This window comes from Phyllostomus discolor, chromosome Y (assembly GCF_004126475.2).
Source record: "Phyllostomus discolor isolate MPI-MPIP mPhyDis1 chromosome Y, mPhyDis1.pri.v3, whole genome shotgun sequence".
Lineage (NCBI taxonomy): Eukaryota > Metazoa > Chordata > Mammalia > Chiroptera > Phyllostomidae > Phyllostomus > Phyllostomus discolor.
Genome location: NC_050199.1, coordinates 3,466,617 through 3,491,656, shown reverse-complemented (window position 1 = coordinate 3,491,656; position 25,040 = coordinate 3,466,617). Strand labels below are relative to the sequence as shown.

General features: G+C 36.4%; 1 protein-coding gene across 14 annotated transcripts in view; it reads left to right on the top strand.

Annotated features, from left to right (window-relative positions):
* The window catches only part of LOC114489888 (lysine-specific demethylase 6A-like), a 245,469-nt gene that overhangs the window by 188,061 nt on the left and 32,368 nt on the right, over positions 1 to 25,040 (top strand). For all 14 annotated transcript variants that reach the window (XM_036017236.1, XM_036017232.1, XM_036017234.1 and 11 more), the window contains 4 exons: positions 26 to 231; positions 20,672 to 20,736; positions 20,812 to 20,886; positions 21,319 to 21,467. In XM_036017236.1, the coding sequence (XP_035873129.1) occupies positions 26 to 231; positions 20,672 to 20,736; positions 20,812 to 20,886; positions 21,319 to 21,467 (495 nt within the window). The remainder of the gene's footprint in view (positions 1 to 25; positions 232 to 20,671; positions 20,737 to 20,811; positions 20,887 to 21,318; positions 21,468 to 25,040) is intronic.

The following is a 25,040-nucleotide window of genomic DNA, read 5'->3' as shown; positions in this document are numbered from 1 at the left end:
TAATGCTATTTATTTATTTATGAAGACCTTGGACTTTTCTCTACCAAAACTTTGGTGGAAGCTAACAATGAACATGTGGTAGAGGTAAGGACACAATTGTTGCAACCAGCTGATGAAAACTGGGATCCCACTGGAACGAAGAAAATCTGGCGTTGTGAAAGTAATAGATCTCATACTACAATTGCTAAATATGCACAGTACCAGGCTTCCTCCTTCCAGGAATCATTGAGAGTAAGTGTTTATTTCCTGGATATTATTTTCCTAAGTGCATATTACTTTTTTAACAGTCTCTTTAGTTTATGTAATTAGGTTTTGTAAATGCTGTAACATAGAAATTATTAAAGCTTTTAAATATTTAAACAGATAGTTCATAAAATATTGTTAATAGAGAAGTTTACTATCTTATAAGAGAACCCTCTATTTTTGAACTGTTTTTATTTAGAATTATAAAGAGTTTACTGAATGTTGAAGAATGATTTTAATATGAAGAAACTTATGCGAGTAGCTCTCATTTTCTTTTAGTCAATGAAAAAGGGTTTTTATTTTGTTTCATCTGAAAGAAACTTCTATAGGAAATACCATCACTTTCTGTTCTTTAAAAAGAATTGAGATCAAATGCTATTTGGTATTTGTTTTTGTGTGTGTGTCTGGGTTATTTTACTTCATTTGGTGTCTTCCAACTTCATGCATTTTTGTGGCATTTTTCCGTTTATTTTTAAAGCTAAAAAGTACTCCATTGTTGAGTATATAACACATTTTGTTACCTTCATGTATTGATAAGTATTCCTATTATTTCCATTTTTTGGCTTTTGTGAATGGATACAGGTATGAAAATTGGTGTACAAAAATGTTTTAATACAGCCCTGGCTGGCGTAGCTCAGTGGATTGAGCTTGGGCTTCAAACCAAAGCATCACAGGTTTGATTCCCAGTCAGGGCACATGCCTGGGTTGCAGGCCACGGCCCCCAACAACTGCACATTGATATCCCCCCCCCCCACCTCTCTCTCTCTCTCTCTCCCCCTCTCCCTCTCTCCCTCTCCCTCCCTCGCCCCCCCCACCTCCCTTCCCTCTCTAAAAATAAATAAATACATTACCTGCTTTTAAATTATGGGGGCTTATAGCCAGAAATTGAGTGAATAACCATATCATACAGTGATTAATGCTTAACTTATTGCAATCTGCTTTTACAATTGCTGTATCATTTCATATTTTTACCAGTATTGCACAGTCATTCCAGTTTCTTCACATTATCACCAGTACTTGCCATTTGTTTTTAAATGGTAGCTATTTTAAGGAGTATGGAGCAATATTTCATGGTTTTGATTTGTATTCCCCTAATGATCAGTAATGATCAGAATGTTCTTTTGCTATTCTTCATTTGTATGTCTTTGGAGAAATATTTATTCAAGTTCACTGCCTGTTTCTTTTTTATTAATTTTATTTTTATATATGTTTTTAAACATTTTATTGACTTACTGTTTTAGAGAGAGAGGAAGAAACATCAGCGAAAAACATCAGTCAGTTGCCCCTTGTACATCCTGCACAAGGGACCTGGCCTGCAACCCAGGCATGTGCCCTGACTGGGAGTCAAACTGCCAGCCTTTCAGTTCTCAGGCTGGCATTCCGTCTACTGAACACACCAGCCAGGACTCACCGCCTATTTTTTAATTGGATTATTTATTACTTGCCTTTTGGGTAGTAGGAATTCTCTGTATATCTTAAGTTATTGATTCCATATCAGTTACATGATGTGCAAATTCCATCATTTTATGGTAATTGACCTTATTGATAATGTGCTTTGATGCACAAATTTTTTAAATCTTAATGAAGTATAATTTATTTTTCTCTTGTTGGCTGTAATTTTGGTGTCATTTTCAATAAATCATTGCCAAATCTAATGACACAATATTTTGCCCAAATTTTTAAAAGAATATTATAGTGTTACCTGCTATGCTATGGCCTTTGATCCATTTTTTAGTTCATTGTTTTATATTATAAAATGGTCCAACTTCATTGTTTTGTTTGTAGATGTCTAGTTTTCTAATACTGTTTGTTCAGAAACATTGCCTTGTCTGCTCTTGAATAGTTTTGTCATTCTCATGAAAATTCAGTTGTCAGTAAATGCTAGGTTTTATTTCCAGGTTCTTATTCCAACATTGTAATTGCCTTTGTGCTGATACTACATTCTTTTATTTATTCATTGTGAAAATTTTTGAAATTAGAAATTGTTTAACCCCCCAGTTTTGTTCTTCTATATCAAATTGTTTTCACCATTTGAGTTCCTTAAGACTTTATATGCTTTTAAAATGGGTTTTGTTATTTCTGGGAGGAAAAAACATTGTAATTTTAATGTGGGTTATATTTAATCTGTAGATTCCTTTAGCTAGTATCGACATCTTAACAGTATTTATTTTTCCAAACCATGAATTCTTGTCTTTTTCATAATCTTACAGTATAAGTATTTAGTCCTTGACCATTGGGTGTTATGGTATCTGTGTGTTTTTCATATGTGGATATTGTGAAGTTGAACATTTTATCCATTTGTAGGTTTTCTTTAATTCTGTTTATGTGATGTTTTAACTTCATTGGTTTGTTTTGTTATTGTTTTTTTTTTTTATTTTTAGTTTAATTGTGAGGAATTAATCAGTCCTTCAATATAATTCTTTTAATGTGTCCCTGAATTCTGTTCATTAATTTTTTTAGAATTTTTGTGCTATTATTTATGAGATAATGGTTTATAATTTTTTGAAGAACCTTTGTTTCAGGTGACAGGGTAATGCTAGACTTTTAAAATGAAAGGTTTTTTTTCTTCCTTTAGAAATTTTTGTAAAGTATCACTATTAGGTAAAATAGAGACCAGTCTTTTAGTCAGACCCTAAATAGTTTAGATTCTTGTAAATAAGATATGCTTGGATGTCCCTGTGTTGAAGTAAAGAACTTGGAATTAATTTTTTCCATCATTCAGATAAAGTGTGGAGCATACATTGAAAAGAATAGAGAAGGGCAAGTAAAAACATGAGTTTCTCATGTTTTAAAGTTGTCTTAATATTTCTTGATTTTTTTCTTGCTATAATGCTATGATTTGACAAAGGTTTTTTAATCTCAGGTTTTTGTGATTTATTTTCTCAAGGAGAAAACTGCGGGGGGAGGGTGCCCACAATTTTGGCAGATGTCACCTATATACCATTTCCTTTCACACAGCTTTTTTAGTGTATAAGAAACATAACATGTAATTTATTGATTTCAGGTGAACAGGTGAATGACTTTTAGTGTAATTATAGTTGTGCAGTCATCAGTATAATTACATTTCTGTACATTTCCATTGTTATGCATTAGTATATATGGAATTATATAATGTGGTATTTAATGACTGGGTACTGTTTATTTAATACTCAGCTGAGGACATTTTTTCATTGCTTTCGAGACACACACACACACAGAGGAGTCAAGAGAGGAACATCAGTGTGACAGAGAAATAATGATTGGTAGCCTCCTGTATATGCCCTGACTTTTAATAAAATTCAAATCCTATTTATGTGCCCTAACCAGAAATTAAACTTAAAAAATTATGGTGTATGGGACACCACGGAAACCAACTTAACCACACTGATCAGGGCTGGCCTCCAGTTTTATCATAAAAATTTTAAATCATATATAAAATGTACCAACTGTTAGAACAGTATTTCTGCTTTATTGCCAAAAATAGTAAATAAATAAATATCATTTTTAACATTTTTAGTTGATCATTGGCTTGTAGACATTTAGGTTTTGGTGCTTTGTAGCTATTTGAAGTAAAGCTGCTGTGAGTCCTCATAAAGAAGAATTTCTGGAGACATATTTTTATTTTTCTTGAGTAGGTACCTGACAGAATTGCTAGGTTTTATGGTAACTCAATGTTTATTCTTTAAAGTAACTTGTCAAAGTGTTTTACAAAGTGGAAGTATCATATTAATATACTCTCACCATTAATATCAAAGAATTGCTTTTTAAAACATATTTTATTGATTGTTATTACAGTTTTTGTAATTTTTCCTCTTTCCTCCCCTCTACCAGTTACCCCTCTTCCCTCCAACAACCCTCCTCTCTTAGTTCATGTCCATGGATCGTGTATATAAGTTCTTTGGCTACTCCATTGCCTATACTGTTCTTAACATCCCCCTATTTCTTTTTATTATTGTTCAGTTACAGTTGTCCCCATTTGTCCCTTGTTGGTTTCCCCTTCCTGTCAACCCCTGCTCCTAAAGACAATCCCTACTCCATTGTCCTTGTTCATGCATCCTTTGTACATGTTCACCTTGTTTCACCCCTTATCCCCCAGCCCCACCCATCTGGTCACTGTCAATTCGATTTTCCCTTCCATGTCTCTGGTTCTTTTTACTTGGTTGTTGGTTTTGTTGATTAGGTCCCATGTATAGGTGAGATCATCTGGTATTTGTCTTTCACTGACTTTCTTGTTTCACTTAGTGTAATGCTCTCCAGTTCCATCCATGCTGTCAAAAGGGTAGGAGCTCCTTCTTTCTTTCTGCTGCGTAGTATTCCATCATGTAAATGTACCATAGTTTGTTGATCCTTTCATTTACTGATGGGCAGTTAGGGAGTTTCCAGTACATGAGTATTGTAAATAACACAGCTACGAATACTGGGTGCATAGGTTCTTTTGAATTGGTCGTTCAAAATTCTTAGGGTTAAATCTCAGCAGTGGAATATTAGGTTAAAAGACAAGTTCCATTTTTAGCTTTTGAGAAAATTCCATAGTGTTTTCCACAGTGGCTGCACCAGTCTGCATTCCCACCAGCAGTGCACTAGGGTTCCCTTTTCACTTCACTCTCGATTGTACTTGTTATTTGTTGATTTGTTTATGATGGCCATTCTGACTGGTATAAAGTGGCATCTCATTGTGGTTTTAATGTACATTTTTCTGATTGCTACTGGTGTTAAGCATCCTCTCATCTGCCTGTGGGCCATCTCTATGTCTTCCTTGGTGAGGTGTTTGTTCAGATCCTTTGTCCATTTTTTAATTGGATTATCTTGCTGGTGTGGAGTCTTGTAAGTTCTTCATATATTTTGGAAATTAAACCTTTGTCTGAGTATCATCAGCAAATATGTTTCCCCATACAGTTTATTCCCTTTTGATTTAGCTAATGCTTTCTTTCAGGTTTTTAATTTCATGTAGTCCCCTTTGTTTATTCTTCCCCTTATGTCCCTTATTCTAGGGGACGTATGAGTGAACATACTGCTGTGTGGCGTATCTGAGATTTCCCTGACTGTGTTCTTCTTTAGGACTTTTATGGTGTCACAACTTAAGTCTTCTATTCACCTTGAGATTACTTTTGTGTATGGTGTAAGTTGGTGGTTTAGTTTCATTTTGTTTGCATATACTGTTCACATCTTCCCACACCATTTATTGAAGAGGCTGTACTTACTCCATTTTATGCTTCTGCCTTCTTTGACAAATATTAATTGACCATAGAGACTTGGGTTTATTTCTGGCATCCCTATTCTGTTCAATTAATTGTTCTATGTATCTGTTCTATGTATCTATGTACTGTATGCCAGTACCAGGATGTTTTGATTACAGTGGCCTTTTAATACAATTATGATATCAGGCATTGTGTTCTCTCCTGCTTTGTTCTTTCTTAAGATTGTAGACTCTCTTTAGGCTATTTCTGGGTTCCATATAAATTTTTAAAGTATTTCTCCTATACCCATGAAATAATGCCATTGGTATTTTCATAGAAATTTTGTTGTTGAATCTATAAATTGCTTTGGGTAATAGGAACATTTTGATGATGTTGATTCTTCGATCCAAGAATGTGGTATGTGCTTCCATTTATTTGTGTCTTCCTTAAATTCTTTCTTGAATGTACTGTAGTTTTCTGAGTAGAGGTATTTTTTCTCCTTGGTTAGGTTTATTCCTAGGTACTTGATTTTTTTTGTTCTTATAGTACATGGAATTTTTTTCCTACTTTTTATTTCTCATATTTCACTGCTGGTGTACAAAATGCCATGGACTTCTGAATATTGATTTTTGTATCTTGCTATTTTGCCAAATTCACACATTCAGTGATGTGTGAAGATTTTTGGTGGAGTCCCCGGGGTTTTCTATGTACACTATCATGTCATCTGCAAACAATGACAGTTTTACCTCCTCCTTTCCAATTTGGATGCCTTTTATTTTTTTTTTTCTTGTCTGAACATTGTGGCTAGAACTGCCAGTACTATGTTTAACTAGAAATGGTGAAAGTCAACAAACTTTTCTTGAGCCTCATATTAGGGGGAAAGCTGTTTACAGTTCCATGTTGAGTATGATGTTGGTTGTAGGTTTCTCTTCTATGGACTTTATTATGTTGAGGTATATTCCCGCTACTCCCACTTTGCTGAGTGTTTTATCATAAATGGTTGTTTACCTTATTAAATGCTTTTTCTGCATCTATTGATATCATATGATTTATATTTTTTGTTTGATTTGTGCAGTGTGTTACATTTGTTGATTAGCTAATATTTTACTATCTTTGCATCTCTGGGATGAATCCCACTTAGTCATGGTGTATGATCTTTTCAATGTCTTGCTGGATGTGGTTTGCCAATATTTTGTTGAGGATCTTAGCATCTGTGTTCCTTAGCAATATTGGTCCGTAATTTTCTTTCTTTCTTGTGTCTTTATCTGGTTTTGGGATGAGGATGATGCACACCTTACAAAAAATCTTTTGGGAATCTACCCTCTCCTTGGGTTTTTAAAATTGTTTGAGCATTATAAGGATTACCTCTTCACTAGATGTTTTGTAAAATTCTCCTATGAACTTACTCAGTTGAGGGCTTTTGTGTGCTGGGAGATTTTTTAGTTCCTGCTTCAATTTCAATAGCTATTATTACTTAATTCCTACTTTTTTCTTTTCCCTGACTTGGTTTTGGAAGATTACATTTTTGTAGAAATTTGTCCATTTCACCCATATTTTCAAATTTCTTGTTATACAGTTCAGAGTAATTTCTCACACTCGTTTGTATTTCTTTGTTTCAATTATAATTTCTCCTCTTTATTTTTGAATTTGTTTATTTTGGCCTTCTCTCTTTTTTGCTTTTTGACTCTTGTCATAGATTTATCTTTTCAAAGAAACAGTTGGCATTGGTGTTATAGTGGTGAGCATCACTGCCTTCCATAGAATCAGTTCCTGGACTTCATTGATCATTTGAATTATTCTTTTAGTCTCTGTGTTGTTTAATTCTGCGCTGGTCTTTATTATTTCCTTCCTTCTACTCACTCTGGGCTTCGTTTGTTGTTGTTCCTCCAATTCTTACAGTTGTTGAGTTATGTTGTTTATTTGAAATTTTTCTATCTTTTTTAGGTAGACCTGTATTGCTGTGAATTTCCGTCTCAGAACTGCCTTTGCAGCATCCCATTGGTTTTTGAACTGTTGTGTGATCATTTTCATTTGTTTCCAAAAACTTTTTTATTTCTTCCTTGATCTTATTGTTAACTCACTCATTGTTTAATAGCATGTTATTCAGTCTCCATGAATTTGACTGTTTGAGTTTTTTTCCTAAGTTTGGATTCTAGTTTGAAGCCATTGCTATTCAAGAAAATCATTGATATAATTTCAGATTTCTTGGATTTGTTGAGACTTGTTTTGTGTCTGATCATTTGGTCTACCTTTGAGAATGTTCCATGTGCTTTGAAAAGAATGTATATTTTGCTTCTTTGGTGTGAAAGTTTTTGTATATATCAGTTAAGTCCATTTGATCTAGAATGTCATTCAGTGCAACAGTGTTATTATTGATTCATTGTTTGGAACATCTATCCGTTGTTGACAGTGGGCTGTTAAAAGTCCCGTAGTGTAAATGTGTTGCCCTCTATATGTTTCTTGAAGTCCTCCAAGATTTTTCTTATACATTTGGGTTCTCTGTGTTGAATGCATATATGTTTATAATACTTGTCTCTTCCTAATGGATTCTTCTCTTCAAATGATGAAGTCTGTCTCTTTTTATGTCCTTTCTTTTGAAATCTGTTTTGTCTGATATAAGTATTGGTAAGCATTTTATTATTCCCTGTTCGTTTGCTTGGTATATTTTTATCCAACCCTTCACTTTCAGTCTCTGTAGGTTTTTCGTTCTGAGGTGAGTTTGTTGTCATTTTACTGTTCATATTTTTGAACTTCTCTCTTTTAGATAAATCTCTTTAACATTTCATATAATAAGGGCTTGCTGATGATGAAGTCTTAAGGTTGTTGGTACTTATTCACTGCCATTTTTCTCCTTTGTACCTGTATTCTCTTACTCTTTTTCTTTATCTTTTTAATGCAGTCCCTTTATAATGTCTTGCAATGCTGGTTTGGTAGAGGAGTATTCTTTCAGCCTTCTTTTGTCTAGGAAACTCCATTTTCACCTTCCTTTTAAATGACAGCTTTGCTGGTTATAGTAATCTTGGTTTCTGACCTTCGCTTTTTGTTACTTGGAATATGTCTTGCCATTCCTTTCTGGCTTACAGTGTTTTTTTGTTTAGAAGTCAGCAGGTAGCCTCATTGAAGCTCCTTTGTATGTTAATAATGTTTTTCCTTCCCTGCCTTTAAGATTCTATCTTTGTCTTCTAACTTTGCCATTTTAATTACGATGTGTGTTAGGTTCGGCCTCTTTGGGTTCCTCTTGATTGGGAACCTCTGTGCTTCCCGGACTGGGGCGACTTTTTCTGTCATCAAATTAGGGAAGTTTTCTTTTATTAGTTTTTTGCACTGGTTTTCTATGCCTTGCTCCTCTTTCCTTCAGGTATCACTATTACATGTTTATTGTTGCATTTCATGTTGTCCTACAGCTCCCTTAACCCTTCTTCATTCTTTTGAGTCTCTTTTCATTGTTTTGCCCTACCTGGGAATTTTTTTTACATTGTCCTTCAGCTTCATGAGTAGATCCTCTCCTTTACATGCTTGCTTTTAATTCCTTCTGCTGTATTGCTCATTTCAGATACTGTATTTTTCATTTCATCCTGCCTCTTATTTGTAGTTGCTGTGTCCTTTTTCATGCTGGCATAGTTTGCAGTAAGTTCCCTGAAGCTTGCCTAGAGCTGTTTGAAGTTCTCAGACCCTTGAGTGTCCTTATAACCATTATCTTGAAGATGATGTCTGATAGTTTGTTTGCCTCACTTTTGTTTAGCAGTCTTTCTGTGAATTCTTCCTTTCCTTTCAGTTGCTTGTTGTTTGTCTCCCTATTTTAGGTGACTCTTTTTGTTTTTATGCTTGTTAGATTGAACTGCTTTGACTTTCTGTCTTTGTGATGTGACCTTCTGTGGTAGGAGACATGTGAGATTTAGTGGTACAGCCTCCTTGAGCACGTGTGCTTATTGCTCTTGCACTCCTCTTTTTGCCTATGGAGGTAATTGGGTTTTGGTTGTTGATGGGTCATTGGTGGTTTGTTCCCTCTGGCTAACTGACAGAGTTACTTCTCCCTACATGTCTTCTATGCTGTTGTACAGGCGCTACCAGGACAAAAAAGCAAACACCCCAGGAAACAGACCCACAGCTGCAAAGATACCCCCCTGCAGTTATACTATCAATAGCAAATGTACCAATATTAATAAAGATTAAAGAGCTTATGACTATTATAGGAAAGAAAAATGAATATGAGATGACTAACTGAAAGGAAAGATGTGGCAAGCATAGGAGGGGCAATAATAAGAGTAGGTAATAGACCACAGTGAAAACAGTAACAATAAAATTTTATATATACATTATACATAAATAATATGGCCCTGGCTGCCAAAAAATCTGCCACAGAGATGACAGCCAATGAGTTAAGATTTTATAGGTGGAATGGGAATAAAAAGGCACTTTTTTCCTGGAAAGAAGGAAAGTTAAGAGATGTCTAGAGTAAGAAGTTATTTTCAGCCCCGCTGGCGTAGCTCAGTGGATTGAGCACGGTCTGTGAACCGAAGTGTAGCAGGTTCGATTCCCAGTCAGGGTACATGTCTGGGTTGCAGGTCGTGACCCCCAGCAACTGCACATTGGTGTTTCTCTCTCTCTCTCTCTATCTCCCTTCCTTCTCTCTCTAAAAATAAATAAATAAAATCTTAAAAAATATGTATATTTTTAAAAGTTATTTACAGAGGAAGGAGGGAGAAGGAATAGTAAGAGTGATAGATGAAAGCTCAGCAGAGACAGGGAAAAATTGACAGACATTTCAAACAAAAAAAAGGGTACGGGAAGAAGGCAGATGGATAGGGAGAGGAACAGAGAAATATGAGATTAAAATACAAATAGTCACTATCTAGAAATTAGATTGAGTAACTGTAACAACACCACCTTATTCAGTACCTATGAGCGAAGATTGATGAAGGTGGAGAGAGAACAGGGGTTCTTTCAGAGTTGGAAAGGAATGTGAGATGCTGATGACAATCACAAGTAGATTTGGGAGGCTAGAGGTGGGAGCAATAGAAATAGTGTGTAAACAAGTCATAGAAACAGAGAAAATACAATTTAAAACAAGTAAACAAAGGAGATAGTATGGAGTAAGAGAAGGGAAGACCAATACATGAATTTGAAATAAACTGTGTTATAAAACCTTGTGTTTATATTATGCCCAAACTTAAAGGACATGAAATGGGTGTTAAATAGCTTTGCAGGAGAGAAGACAGTGCATCCTGTTACACCTGCCTCTATTTTCTCTACTGGGTTTAGTAAATAGAGGTCTGAAGAGAAATACAGCACGTGTGTCTGGCAAAGGTGCTTTCCTTGTTCCCCCTGAGGAAATATACACAGCAGCATATAATTCCTGGACCTGACATTGCTGCTCTGCCAAGCCTGTAATCCTGCAAGTGGTGGCTGGTTTTACCTGTCCATGAAAGCTCTGTCTGTCAGATCAAATCACAGGCATCAGCACCTGCCTTCCAGACCTAAGCCTGCCTCTCACAGGAAATTAGGCCAAATTTCACTCTGCTGTACCCTCTGCTTGCAAGTAGTTGTTGGGTTAGGTTCTTCTGTTCCTTCAGTGTATTCTCTGCCTCTGATGTTTTTGATTAGCGAACCTGCTACATCCTACCCCGTCCACCCAGGTCCTGCCAAGCCTCAAGGACCTCTCAACTCCCTTTGTAGAGAGTGTCTTTATGGCCCCTATGGTGTAGTATGGGTATCTGGGTGTCCTGTACTCCCCTACTTCCTCTCACCAAAAATCATAAAGTCTTTCATGGTCAGAGCTGGCCACCTTCTTATAAGGGCCTCTTACAACATTGGGTAAAGTTTCTCCCTTGATCTTTCCCGGATAGAACTAGGAAGATCCCTTCAGTTCTACTATGACACAAGGCAACGATAACGTGCCAACCCTGCTCCCTCCAGAGGACTTCAGCCTTTGGCCTGCTTGTCTCCACAGTGCTGTTTCTGGAGCCCACACCTCCCTGGCCTTCTCTCCCTACCCCTATAATTCACAGGTCAGAACCTGATCTTCACAAAACAAAAAAAAAAACTAGCAAAATATAACCAAAGACACTGAAATAGAGGACAGACTGACAGTGGCCAGAGGGGAGAGAAGAGGGAATTTCAGGGGAGAATGGGCAGGGTTTACAGGAGCAAATTTGGAGGACACATGGACAAAAACTAGGGGTGGGGGGGAATGGGGAGGAAGAGGGGAGGGTTGGGTGGGTGGGCTGGAATGGGAGTAGGGGGGAGAAAACTGTACTTGAACAATGATTAAAATTTAAAAAAGAAAAAGAAAAAGAACCTGATCTTCAGAGAGCCTAACTCTGTGCTGGCAGCAGTGCAGAGTTAGGCAACACAGTGATGGGCTGCCTGAAAAGCCCAGCCATGAGCTCCCTGGGGGCCCCACTGGCTAACTGGTGCCTGTGTACTTCTGCATACTCTGCATGCTCCCCTCCACCATGCCTCATTCACAGATGTGTTAACTCACTCACTGCTCTGACTTCTGACTTCAAATCCATTCTGCGTCTGACAGCCAGTGAACATAACTGTCCTCTACTCTGCCAGTCTTGGAAGTCCTTTCCCCCACCCCACCCCCATCTATTCTTTACCCACCAGTTCGTGCTTGTTAATTCTTTCATTTTTTCTTCCATTCTTACCCTTCACCCTCCCAACTGATAACCTTCCAATGACCTCCATAATTGTGATTCTGTTCATGTTTTGGTTTGCTTAGTTTGTTTTTTTAGGTTCAGTTGTTGATAGTTCTGAGTTTGTTGTCATTTTACTGTTCATACTTTTGATCTTCTTCTTTTTCTTAGATAAGTCCCTTTAACATTTCATATAATAATGGCTTGGTGATGATGAACTCCTTTAGCTTAACCTTATCTGAGAAGCACTTTATCTGCCCTTCCATTCTAAATGAGAGCTTTGCTGGATAGAGTAATCTTGGACATAGGTCCTTGCCTTTTATGACATTTGAATACTTCTTTCCAGCCCCCTCTTGCCTACAAGGTTACTTTTGAGAAATTGGCTGGCAATCTTATGGGTGGAACACGTTTGTAGGTGACTCTGATTTCCTCTTGCTGCTTTTAAGATTCTCTCGTTATCTTTAATCTTTGGTATTTTGACTATGATTGGACATGGTGTGGTCCTCTTTGGGCCGATCATCTCTGGGACTCTGTTTCCTGACTTGTATGTCTCTTTCCTTTACCAAATTGAGAAATTTTTTAAATTATTTTTTCAAATAAATTTTCAATTTGTTGTTCTTCCTCTACTTCTCTTAGTACTCCTGTGATTCAGATGTTGGTACATTTAAAGATGTCTGAGAGGTTCCTAGCCTGTTCTTGGTTTTTGGAATTCTTTTTTCTTCCTATTGTTCTGATTGCCTGCTTTTCTTTGTTTTCCAAATTGTTGATTTGATTCTCAACTTCATCATCTTCACTGTTGGTTCTGTGTAGATTTTTCTTTACTTTATTTAAGACAACCCTTATTTCTGCTTTGGTCTTTTTATGCTGTTGAAGTGCCCAGTGAGTTTCTGGAGCATCCTAATAACCGGTATTTTGAACTCTACATCTGATAGATTGCTTATCTGTGTTCCATTTAGGGGTTTTTTTTTTCCTGGGGTTTTGTTTTGTTCTTTCTTTTGGGTTATATTTCTTTGTCTCCTTAATTTGGCAGCATCCCTGTGTTTGTGTATATAGAGATACTCTGACTTGGTGTCTTAGTGCAGCTGTAAGTTGTATGGGAGCCAAGCCTTAGTTATTCACCAGGGCAGGGCAACCAACATTATAGCTCTTGTTGTTCTGTATGGGTGAGGGCTCACAGAGGGGAGAACGCTGCTACCTAGCCTCTGGACTTTAGTCAAGAGAGAAGATGTTCTCCCACCTACACTTCATTTTTGTCCCCTCATACCCTGTTGCCCTTCTGGCTGTTACCGTGTTGCTGAATCCCAGAGACGATGGTTCAGCATGAGTCCTAAATCTGTTACAGGCCCTCCAAGAGGGCACAGTTTCTTCTCTCTCAACAACTTTAACTGATTTTTACAGCCAGAACTTACTGGGTTGTATAGCCAGAAGATAAAAAGGACTTACCTCCCTTGTGCTAGGACACTTGTCTGTGTGGTTTAGCCTTGGGCTAGGATCCCTTGTTCCTGGGGTATCTCTCCTGCTTCTTATCCACCACATGAGGATGTGGGATCTCCCATTCCCTTCTCCATTCCTCTCTGTGCCGCTGTGCGCCCCTGCTCCTCCCATCTATCTGGATAAATGTGGTTTCTTTAAATTTCAGTTGTCAGGCTTCCACACAGCTCAGTTTTCTAACAGTTCTAGGTGATCTTTGTTTTGTAGTGTGTCTATATTTTTTGTTATACTTCTGCATGGAGGCAAGGCATGTTTACCTATGCCTCCCATCTTGACCAGAAGTCTGATATCAAAGTTTCATTTCTCTACATCTTCCAAACTTATTATATCCTTTTTTCTTCAATTTTGTTTTTTCATCAAATATACATAAGAAAATTACTCATCTTAAGTGTATTACCCATTTAAGTGTATTTTTACTGCTTTTAAATACTTACAATGTACTATACCTATCACCATCAACCATCTTCACAGCTCTTTTTCTTCTTCTACAGTAACTCCTTATTTCCACTCTCTCAGTCCCTGTAATTATCCTTCTAATTTCTGTCTCTATGGTTTTTCCCAGTTATTTATTTATTTGCTTGTCTATCTATTTTTAGTAGAAACTCTTCTACCTATTTTTAAATTTTGGATTATAGTTGGCATTCAATATTATATTGGCTTCTCATGTAATCCATAGTGATTAGGGATTTCTGTAATTTACAGAGTGATTCCCCTTGCCTAATTGTAGTGCTCTTCTTATCCCATGCATAGTTATTGCAATAGTATTGACTGTGTTTTCTATTCTGTAGTTGACATTCCTGTGATTATTTTGTAACTGCCAATTTGTGTTTCTTAAAAACTTTACCATTCTCACCCAGTCCCATATTCCCCCTCCTCTCTGTCAATCATTACATCAGTCTGTTCTCTGTATCTATTAGTATGTTTCTGTTTTGCTTATTTGTCTATTTTGTTTTTTACATTGCACATGTAAGTGGGATCATAGGGTATTTATCTCTCAGTCTGAATTTTTTCAGTTGGTATAATAAGCTCTAGGTCCATGTGTTGCAAATAGAAATATTTTTATGGTTTTTATCACCAAGTAATAATATTCTGTTGCGTATGTGTACCACAGTTTCTTTATTCATTTGTCTATTAATGAACACTTCTTAAGAGCTGGTTTCATAACTAAGCTATTACAAATAAGTTAGCATCAACATAAGGGTGCATATATCTTTTTGAATTAGTGTTTTGTATTTCTTAATATATGCTCACAGCCGGGATTGCTGCGTTATTTAGCAGTTTCATTTTTAAATTTTTGAGGAATCCCATACTGCTTTACACAGTGGCTGCATCAGTCTGTATTTCCACCAATAGTGCTGAGTGTTCCTTTCTCCACATCCTTACCGGCACTTATTGTTTATCATGTTCATTCTGACCAATGTGAGATAATATCTCAGTGTGGTTTTAATTTGCATTACTCTAATGATTAGTAATGGTTAAACAACTTTATGTACATTTTTCAGCCACATCCTCTTTGGAAAGTCCTTTGCTGATTTTTAAATCACATTTTTTATGTTTTTAATTTTAAGTTATTTATGAAGTCTTTTAGTTTCCTTTGCCCAAGGAGACATATCTAAAAAAATAATAATTACTAAAGTATGATATCACAGAATTTACTACTAGTGTTTTCTTCTAAGGTATTTGTGGTTTTGTATCTTACATTTAATTTTTAATACATTTTCAGTTTATTCTACTTTCAAAGCTTGATTTATTTAGAGAGGAGGGGAGATAGGGATAAAGAAAGGGGGAGAAAAATTGTTGTGAGGGAGAAATATTGGTTGGCTGCTCCTGTCCCAAACAGAGACCAGGCTGACAACTCAGGCATGTGCTCTCACGGGGAATCTAACCAGCGACCTTTTGCTTTGTGAACAACACCCAGCCAAATGCCAGCCAGAGCTCAGTTTATTCTTGTGTATAGTGTAAAAAAGTGGTCTCATTTTCTTGTTTTGCAAGTGTGTGTCCATATCCCCTATTCACATTTATTGAACAAGCTCTCCTACTGCATTGTATAGTCTTGCCTCCTTAGTCATAGATTAAGAAACCATATAGCCATCCGTGGGTTTATTTCTGGTATATTTCTTTCATTGATCTGATATCAGCCTTTATGCCAGTACCATGCTATTCTAATTAGCTCAGCATTTTAGCATAGTGATATGGTGTAGCATGATACCTCAAATATTCTTCCATCTTAAGGTTGCTGTTGCTATTTGGAGTATTTTGTGGTTTTATAAAAAAGTTTAGAAATATTTGTCCTAGTTCTGTGACAAAATGCTATTGCTATTTTGATAGGGATTAATTAGATTATACATTGCTCAGGATAATTGTATTCTGCGCATTAATTTTATATCTTGTCATTTTCCTGAATTTATTTATCACTTCTAATAGTTTTTGGTGAAATGATCATGGTTTTCAATATATATCTTGAAATCTGCAAATTATGATAGTTTTACTTCTTTCTTTCCATTTTTATTGGATACGTTTTATTTCTTTTTCATGTCTCATTTTTGTGTCTGGGACATTAAATATTGTTGAATAAAATTGGGAAGTAAACCTTTTTGTATTCTTTTTTAAATATTTTATTTATCTTTTAAATATATCTTATTGGTTATGCTATAGCAGTTGTCCCATTTTCCCCCTTCACTCCCCTCCATCCTTTACACCCACTCCTACCCACATTCTCCCCCTTTAGTTCATATGCATGGATTGTATATGTAAGTCTTTTGGCTCCTACATTTCCCATGCTATTCTTACCTTCCCCCTCTCTATTTTCTACCTACCATCTATGCTACTTATTCTCCGTACCTTTTCCCTCTCTCTCCTCCTCCCACTCCCTTCTTGCTAACCCTCCATGTGATCTCCATTTCTGTGGGTCTGTTCCTGTTCTAGTTGTTTGCTTAGTTTGGTTTTGTTTTTGTTTTAGGTGTGGTTGTTAATAATTGTGAGTTTGCTGTCATTTTACAATACATGTTTTTTATCTTCTTTTTCTTAGGTAAGTCCCTTCAGCATTACATATAATAAGGGATTGGTGATGATGAACTCCTTTAACTTGACCTTATCTGAGAAGTACTTTATCTGCCCTTGCATTCTAAAAGATAATTTTTCTGGATAGAGCAATCTTGGATCTCGGCCCTTGCCAATTTCATGATTTGGAATACTTCTTTCCAGCCCCTTCTTGCCTATAAGGTCTCTTTTGAGAAATCAGCTGACAGTCTGATGGGAACACCTTTGTAGGTAGCTGTCTCCCTTATCTCTTGATGCTTCTAGGATTCTCTCCCTCATTTCAATCATGGGTGATGTGATTGTGATGTGCCTTGGTGTGCTTCTCCTTGGTTCCACCTTCTTTGGGACTCTCTGAGCTTCCTGGACTTCCTGGAAGTCTATTTCCTCTGCCAGATTGGGGAAGTTCTCCTTCATTATTTGTTCAAATAACTTTTCCACTTGCTCTTTCTCTTCTCTCTCTGGCACCCCTATAACTCAGATGTTGGAACATTTAAAGAAGTCCTGGAGTTTCCTAAGCCTCTTCTCATTTTTTTGAATTCTTGCTTCTTCATTCTTTTCTTATTGGATATTTCTTTCTTCCATGGATTTGAGTCCCAGTTTCCTTCCCATCACTGTTGGTTCCCTGTACATTTTCCTTTATTTCTCTTAGTGTAGCCTTCACTTTTTCATCTAATTTGCCACCAAATTCAGCCAATTCTGTGAGCTTCCTGATCACCAATGCTTTGAACTGTGCATGTGATAGGTTGGCAATCTCTTCGTCACTTAGTTGTATTTTTTCTGGAGCTTTGTTCTTTCATTTGGACCACTTTTTTGTCTTGATGTACCTGTTACATGGTGCAGGGCAGAGCCTTAGGTGTTCACCAGGGTTGGGCAACCCAGTCACTGGGTTCTGGTGCTGTATGTGGGGCAGGGGTCCAAGAGGGAACATGGCACTCACTCCACTCTGCTGGATTTTATTTACTTCCCCCAGTTCCTACCAGCAAATTGGGCCCTTCTGGTGCTGATTCCCATGCAGGTGGGTTTGTGTATGTTCTGGGACCCTGTGGGTCTCTCCAGGGAACTCTCCTGTGAAGCTGGTAGTTTCTCCCACTGCCACCTCAGTCCCCACTGGTGTTTTGAATGGGTGTTTTGAGGGCTTATTTCCCTCTGCTGGGACCCTGGGTTGCACAGTCTGTCTCACTCCCCAATTTCACCTGGTTTATCTGCCTGCAGATGTGGGACTTACCGGTTCTGCAAGCCACCTTGCGCACTGTACCCCTCCACATATCGTTGACTTACTGGGTCCACCAGCTGCTGCCTTGCACACCTGGGGTCTGCCAGCCACCACCACCCCTTTTTTGTTTGTTTGTTTGTTTGTTTGTTTTTGCCACAGCCACTCTCCTCCCAGCATCCAGACTCCAGCCCCTCCTACTGGTTTGGATGAATGTATCTACTTTAACTCCTTGGTTATTGGACTTCCATACAGCTCAATTTTCTGTCAGTACTGGTTGTTATTTTGTTTCTAAATTTTTGTTCTTAATTTGGTTGTGAGAAGAGGCACAGTGTGTCTATCTGTGTTTCCATCTTGGCGGGCAGTTTCACTCCTTTTTATATATATTTTATTCTTCTATTATTAGAGAATGGGAAGGGAGGGGAAAAGAAAGGGACACATCAGTGTGTGGCTGCCTGTTGCACATCTCCTACTGGGAACCTGGCCTGCAACCCAGGCATGTGCCCTGACTAGGAATTGAACCACCAATGTTTTGGTTTGCAAGTTGACCCTCAGTCTGCTGAGCCACACCAGCCAGAGCATTATTTCCCTTTTAATGTTTGTTTATTGGTTTTAGAGAGAAGGAGAAGGGGAGAGAGAAACATTGACTTACTGCTACACATATTTATGTATTCATTGAGTGATTCTTGTATGTTCCCTGACTGGGGATCAAACATACAACCTTGGCAATAGGTTAGCACTCTAATTAATTGAGCTGCCTGGTCAGGGTGATTGTTATTTCTTCAAATAGTTTTTCAGTCCTTTGCCCACTCTCTTCTCCTTCCTTCAGTGAGGTAGGTGTTGTTCTACTTCGTGGTATCCCAAATGTCCTGTGGAATGACCTCATTTTTAAAAAATTGTTTTTCTTTTTTCTGTTCTGATTGGGTGTTTTTTTCTATCTTGTCTTCCAAATCACTGATTCATTCCTCTGATTCATGAAACCTGTTGTTTTTCATTCCAGTGTATTTTTTTATTTCAGATATTCTCCATTTCCAACTAGCCTTTCTTTAGTGTTTCTACATTCATTTTCATGCTCTTGAGCATTTTTATAACTATTTAACTTCTGTAACTGGTAAATGTTTTGCCTCCATTTCAGTTAGCTCATTTTGTGTAGAATTCATCTGTTCTTTCATTTGGGGCATGTTTCTTTGTCTTCCCATTTTGGCCTGTGTGTAGTGGCATTATGGAGCAGGTGGCACCCAGGGGCACAGTTTTCTTGATCACTTGAACTAGGTGCTCCAGGATGTCCCTTGTGTGTTATTTGAGACCTCTTGTAATTGAGTCTTGATTGCTGTTGGCCTGTTTGTGTGTGGAAACATCCATTAGGCTAAGTGACTGTGAGGCTCAACCCAGCACACTGTGCAAGCTGCTGATCATGTGAAATGAATTCATCTGAGCAGGGAGTGGTGCTTGCAGAGATCTCCCATCGGATTTGCCACTAGTGAAACTAATTTGATCCTGCTCTGTTCTTGTCTGAAGCTGGGCACTCAGTGTGTTGGTTCTGGGCCTCTTGAGAGGCACTCTGGTACAACCCAGTATCAGGTAACTTACTCCTATACCTGGCCCTGGGTCACCTATTTGGTGCTATCAGCAGTCCACAATTTGTAGCTCTAACTGCCTTCATATACTGTTATAAGGAACAAACTGTGCGCCATGGTCAACTTTTACCAGAACTGGATCCAGGAGGCTGTTCAGCAAAAGTTTCAAGGCACCCCAAAGACAGCCTTTGCCGGCCAGGTACATGTTAGGTTCTTTTACTAAAACTGACCTTCAGCTGCACTCTGAAGGTCATAAACTCCACAGGGTGTTGCTAAACTGATGCCAGCTGGTCTATTTCTTATTCCCAGACTGATGCTGAATGGAGGGGGGAGTGCTCTGCCCAAGAAAGATGATATCAGTCTCAATGTGGCCGCTTCTGTAAATCCTTAGTTTTAAGGCCTCAGTTCAGATAGTCATCAGTTGGCTTATAGCATGATTGTTCTATAATTTATTTTCAGTGCCAGTTTGGTTCTGGGAGGAGGTTAGTGCAGCTTCTACCTAGTCTATTGCTATCTTGGAATTTCCATCTTCATTTTAAAATACGATTCCTAGTTGTCTCAATTTCATATTCTCCATGAATTATATTAGAAGCTTTGTCAAGAGATTTTTATTCACATATTCTGATTCAGCATTTAATATTTTAACAGTGCTATATAAATATTTTGTTTTTATTTAGAATTTATTGTGTCAAAAACTTAAACTGTTAAGAACTTTAAATTCTTAAAATTTTGTTAATATGATCCACACAGGCAAGGTCAGATGACTAAACAAAATAATAATTACAAGTAGAAAATTTTTATTTTTATTTTTTAATGTATATTTTTGGCTATGTAAATTTGTATTTGTATGCAAACATACCCCTCCCAGTTTAGAACATGTGCTTTTGCTGTTGTCAGGCTTTTTGTTCTGTGTTGTTTTTTCTGTTGTTCAAGCACAGTTGTCTGCAGTTTACCCCCACCTCAGGTTTTGTATATTATTTTTGTTTTATTTTTGTAGTTTTCTCTCAAATTCTTTTCACATTACTTAAAATGAACCTCATTTCCATTCTGAGTATCTCTTGGCCACAATAGGTAAGTATTTTTCTATTTGCATAAGTAATTTTTACAGTGCTTATTTTGTGGATGGAAGAGGTTGAATATCATGACATTTGGCTTGACTGTTTTTGATGTATTATTGAATGTGGTTATTGAAGATACTTTTTTATGAATTGTGGTATTAGAAATTTAATTTTCAAAGGTCTATTTCAGTCACTTGTATAATTAAACGATAGCATATAATAGAATACTATGCATGAATGTTTGTTTATTCTGTAGGAAGAAAATGAGAAAAGAATGCAACATAAAGAATGTTCAGATAATGAATCCACATCTTCAGATTTGTGAGTAACTTTTAGTGTTCACTGAGTATTTCTGCCCAATAGTCATGAATTTCATGTAATTTTATTTTTTTTAAGTTCTGGAAAGCGAAGGAAAGGACCTTTTAAAACCATAAAGTTTGGCACTAACATTGACCTCTCTGATGACAAAAAGTAAGTCCCCCATTCTCTTTTATGAGGTAAAAATAGGATTGCAGGATTGGAAATTGCCTGATTGTTTGGGATTTTTGTTTACTTGTTTTTGTTTTTATTCCTAGTGATTTTATGTTATTAGTGACAAATATCAGCATTTTGAAATTAAGTTTGGGGTTAGATTTTTCTTAATGAATAGTGTCAAAACATTAATTTTACAAATTTAAAAATAAAAATAATCTTTCATTTACAAGATTATTATAAATTTTTGTTTTTATTACAGTTATCTCGATGTTTTAGACCTTTTTTAATACTCCATTATTTTTTACTTTAAAAGTATAAGACTTAGAGATTTAAATGTTTTCTGATTAGATCACAAGGTTTTTGACATATAGTTAATTCTCTTAAATATTTTCACCAAAATTACACTTTTGATCGGTTGCTTTATTTCAGGTGGAAGTTGCAGCTACATGAGCTGACTAAACTTCCTGCTTTTGTTCGGGTTGTATCAGCGGGAAATCTTCTAAGCCACCTTGGTCATACCATTCTGGGCATGAACACAGTTCAACTATACATGAAAGTTCCAGGGAGTCGAACACCAGGTTATTTTATGGACTAACATATCTTTTGTAATTGAGAAAAAAGCATGAATCCAATGTGACACATTTAGAAAATCATTTTCTTTCCATTTGTAACTATTAAATCAAAAGAATTTTTAGTGTTTCTTATAGGTAAAAATATTTGTAATCACTCTTATAATTGATTAGTATTAATTTGTTGTCTCCATGGGTTTTTTTTAATACGTAAACACAAAAACAAGAAAATATAACATGGTAGAAGGCATTAAGTTATTCACTGAGTAAAGTAACTGAAGGCAGTGTAAAAAGCTGTGTCTTGATCCTTTTGGCTGCAGGCTGACAGCTTTCCAAATTTATTTTACCACAGTTATATCAAGAACTATATTATATCATAAACTTAGTGTACTTACTATATATAATAAAAATTTTACTAAAAATACTTCAAGTACATACTTACTGTACTGATATATTCTAATTTCCTATTTTGCTACATTTTAAAAAATGGACTCAGAAACTTTGTAGTTCAGTAGTCAGTAAACTCTTCTTTAAAGGGTTTGAGTAAGCATTTCAGGCTTTATAAGCCAAGAGGCTTATATATTATGTAGGCACCAATAGAAAAAACTAATTTTCTTGCCATTTGTTGATAAAAACATATAGTAATTGATATAATTTTTTTCTCCTAAAGGGGTAATAAAAATTTCCGCTCAAAGCCAACTGAAAATCTACACCTGTTAAAGCTATACTCTACAATGAGAATATGTAGTCTACATATTCTACAATATGTAACATTCTAAAATATGTTACATATTTTATCTTTAAAGCATCTTTGCATAAAAATACATATTATCAAATACTGCTGTGAGTGTATGGGCATGTTTTATTGAACATATTAATTGGTTAGAAGACATAGGAAGAATTTTGTTTTTTTTACTTCATGTTTTTCTTAACATTTCATCGCATTTCAGATTACACTTTTCCAGTGAAAGGTCAGCTAGAAACTGTTGCATAAAGTTCTCTTGTAAAACAGAAATATTCTGTCCCCTTGTATTGAAGTTTGAAAAAATGATAGTAGAACTCTACTTTGCCCTGAATAATATATGCTACAATTACTTCTCAGCCTTTTGTGTAAAATTAAGTAAAAAATGTATGCTGCAGATGATTGAAAGAATGAGCATCCAAATTTCTGTTTAATTTTTAATGTCAAACAAAAGGTAGAAAGCAGGTGGACATCCACATTTTGGTTTAATTTTCAATACCACACAAAGTGTACAAAGTTTTTTTACTTCAGTGTCCCATTCATTGTCACTTTGTTTCTCTTCCTTAAGAGGAGATACTCAAAATACAGTATTACTAAGACTGATGTTTAAGCTTTTACTACCTATGTTTTTTTCTAGTGGTTTTATATATCAGGACTTATGTTTATATCTATAATTCATTTTCAGGTTATTTTCTGTGTAATGTTAGAGGATTGTCGGTTTCATTTTTTTGCACTTATTTGTCCAGTTTTCCTACTAATACCTATTAGAGAGACTGAGATTGTCTTTAACCCATTGTGTATTTTTTCATTTTGTCTGAATTGACCGTACAAGCAAGTGTTTATTTCTGGACTTTCTATTCTGTTCCATTGTTCTGTGTGTGTGTTTTGTGCCTATACATTCTGTTTTGATTATTATAAGTTTGTAATGTAGTTTGAAATGAGGGGGAATGATATCTCCTCTTTGTTCTTATACAAGAGTGCTAGGACTATTAGTGGTTTTCTCTTGTTTCATACAAATTTTAATGTTCTTCAGGTACAATTGTCTCTGTTTTCCCTCCATTACTCTTCCATCCCTACCTACCCCACCTCCTATATTCAATTCTTCCTTCTTTTTGTCTTTGTCCATGGGTCCTTTATACACATTCCTTGACTTGACTCTACTCCTTCCTTCCCTCTGTTATATCCCTCCACCCTCCCCCTCTGGCCACTATGTTTCTATACTTCATTTCAGTGTCTCTGGGTCTATTTTGCCTGCTTATTTTGTTTATTACGTTCCACTTATAGGTAAAATCATGTGGTATTTGTCTTTCACCACCTGGCTTATTTCACTGAGCATAATACTCCCCAGTTTCACCCAAACTGTCACAAAGGGTAGGAGCTCCTTCTTTGTACTGTGTGTATTGCATTGTGTAAATGTACCATAGTTTTTTGATCCACTCATTTACTGATGGGCACTTAGTCTGCTTCCAGCACCTAGGGTATTATAAATTGTGCCTCTATGAACTTTGGGGTGCATAGGTTTTTTTTAGAATTGGTGATTTAGAGTTCTTAAGGTATAATCCCAAAAGTGGAATGGCCAAGTCAAAAGACATTTCATGTTTCGTTTTCTGAGAAAATTCCATACTGTTTTCCACAGTGGCTGCACCAGATGGAACATTTTTTCCCTGTTTCTGTTTCTGATACTTCATTGTTGGTGCATAAAAATGTGGTCAATTTCTGGATGTTGTCTTTGTATTCCACTGTTTTGCTGAATTCTCTAATTAGTCCATGTAGTTTTTTTGATGGTGTTTGTAGGGTTTTCTATGTACACTGTACACTATGTACACTATAATGTTGTCTGTAAATAATGAGAGCTTTACTTCCTCTTTTTCCAAATTTGACACCTTTTATTTATTTTGTTTTTAAATGTTTTTTACTTGTTTTTAGAGTGAGGGAAAGGAGAAAAAGAGAGAAACACCACTGTGCGGTTGCCTCATATGCACACACTACTGGGGACCTGGCCCACAACCCAGAAATGTGCCCTGATTGGGAATCAAACTGGCAACCCATAGGTTCCCAGGGTAGCAGTCATTCTGAGCCATACCAGCCAAGGGATAGGTGACTTTTATTTCTCTTTCTTCTCTGATCTCTATGGTTAGGACTTCATTCTGTGTTGAATGGAAGTGATAAAAGTAGACTCCCTTGTCTTGTTCCTGATATTAGTGGGAAGGCTTTTAGTTTTTGCCCATTGAGTGTGATGTTGGCTGTGGATTTCTCATATGTGCCCTTTATTATGTTGAGGAATGTTCTACTCCAACTTTTCTGAGTGTTTTTATCAAAATGGATGGCTGTACCTTATCAAATACTTTTTCCACATCTCTTCATATGATCATATGGTTTTTGTCTTTCCTTTCATTTATGTGATGTAGTATTATGTTTATTGATTTGCAAAATTCAAAGCATTGTTGCATCTCCTGGGATGAATCCCACTTAGTCATGAAGTATGATCTCGTTAATGTATTGCTGGATCCAGTTTGCCAATATTGTTAAGGATTTTAGTGTTTGTTACTCAGTGATATTGGCCTATAGTTTTCTTTTTTTCTTTTCTTTTCTTTCTTTCTCTCTCTTTTTTTTTTCTGTCTTTATTTGGATATGGGATTGGGTTGGTGCTGTCCTTATAAAAAGACTTTGGGACTCTACGGTGTTCCTGGAATTTTTAGAATAGTTTGAGAAGGATAAGGGTTAGCTCCTCCATAAATGTTTATAAAATTATCCAGTAAAATTGTCCAGTCCAGTTTTTTTGTTTGCCAGGAGCTTTTTGATTACTTCTTTGATACCACCAGCTGTTCCTGGTCTGTACA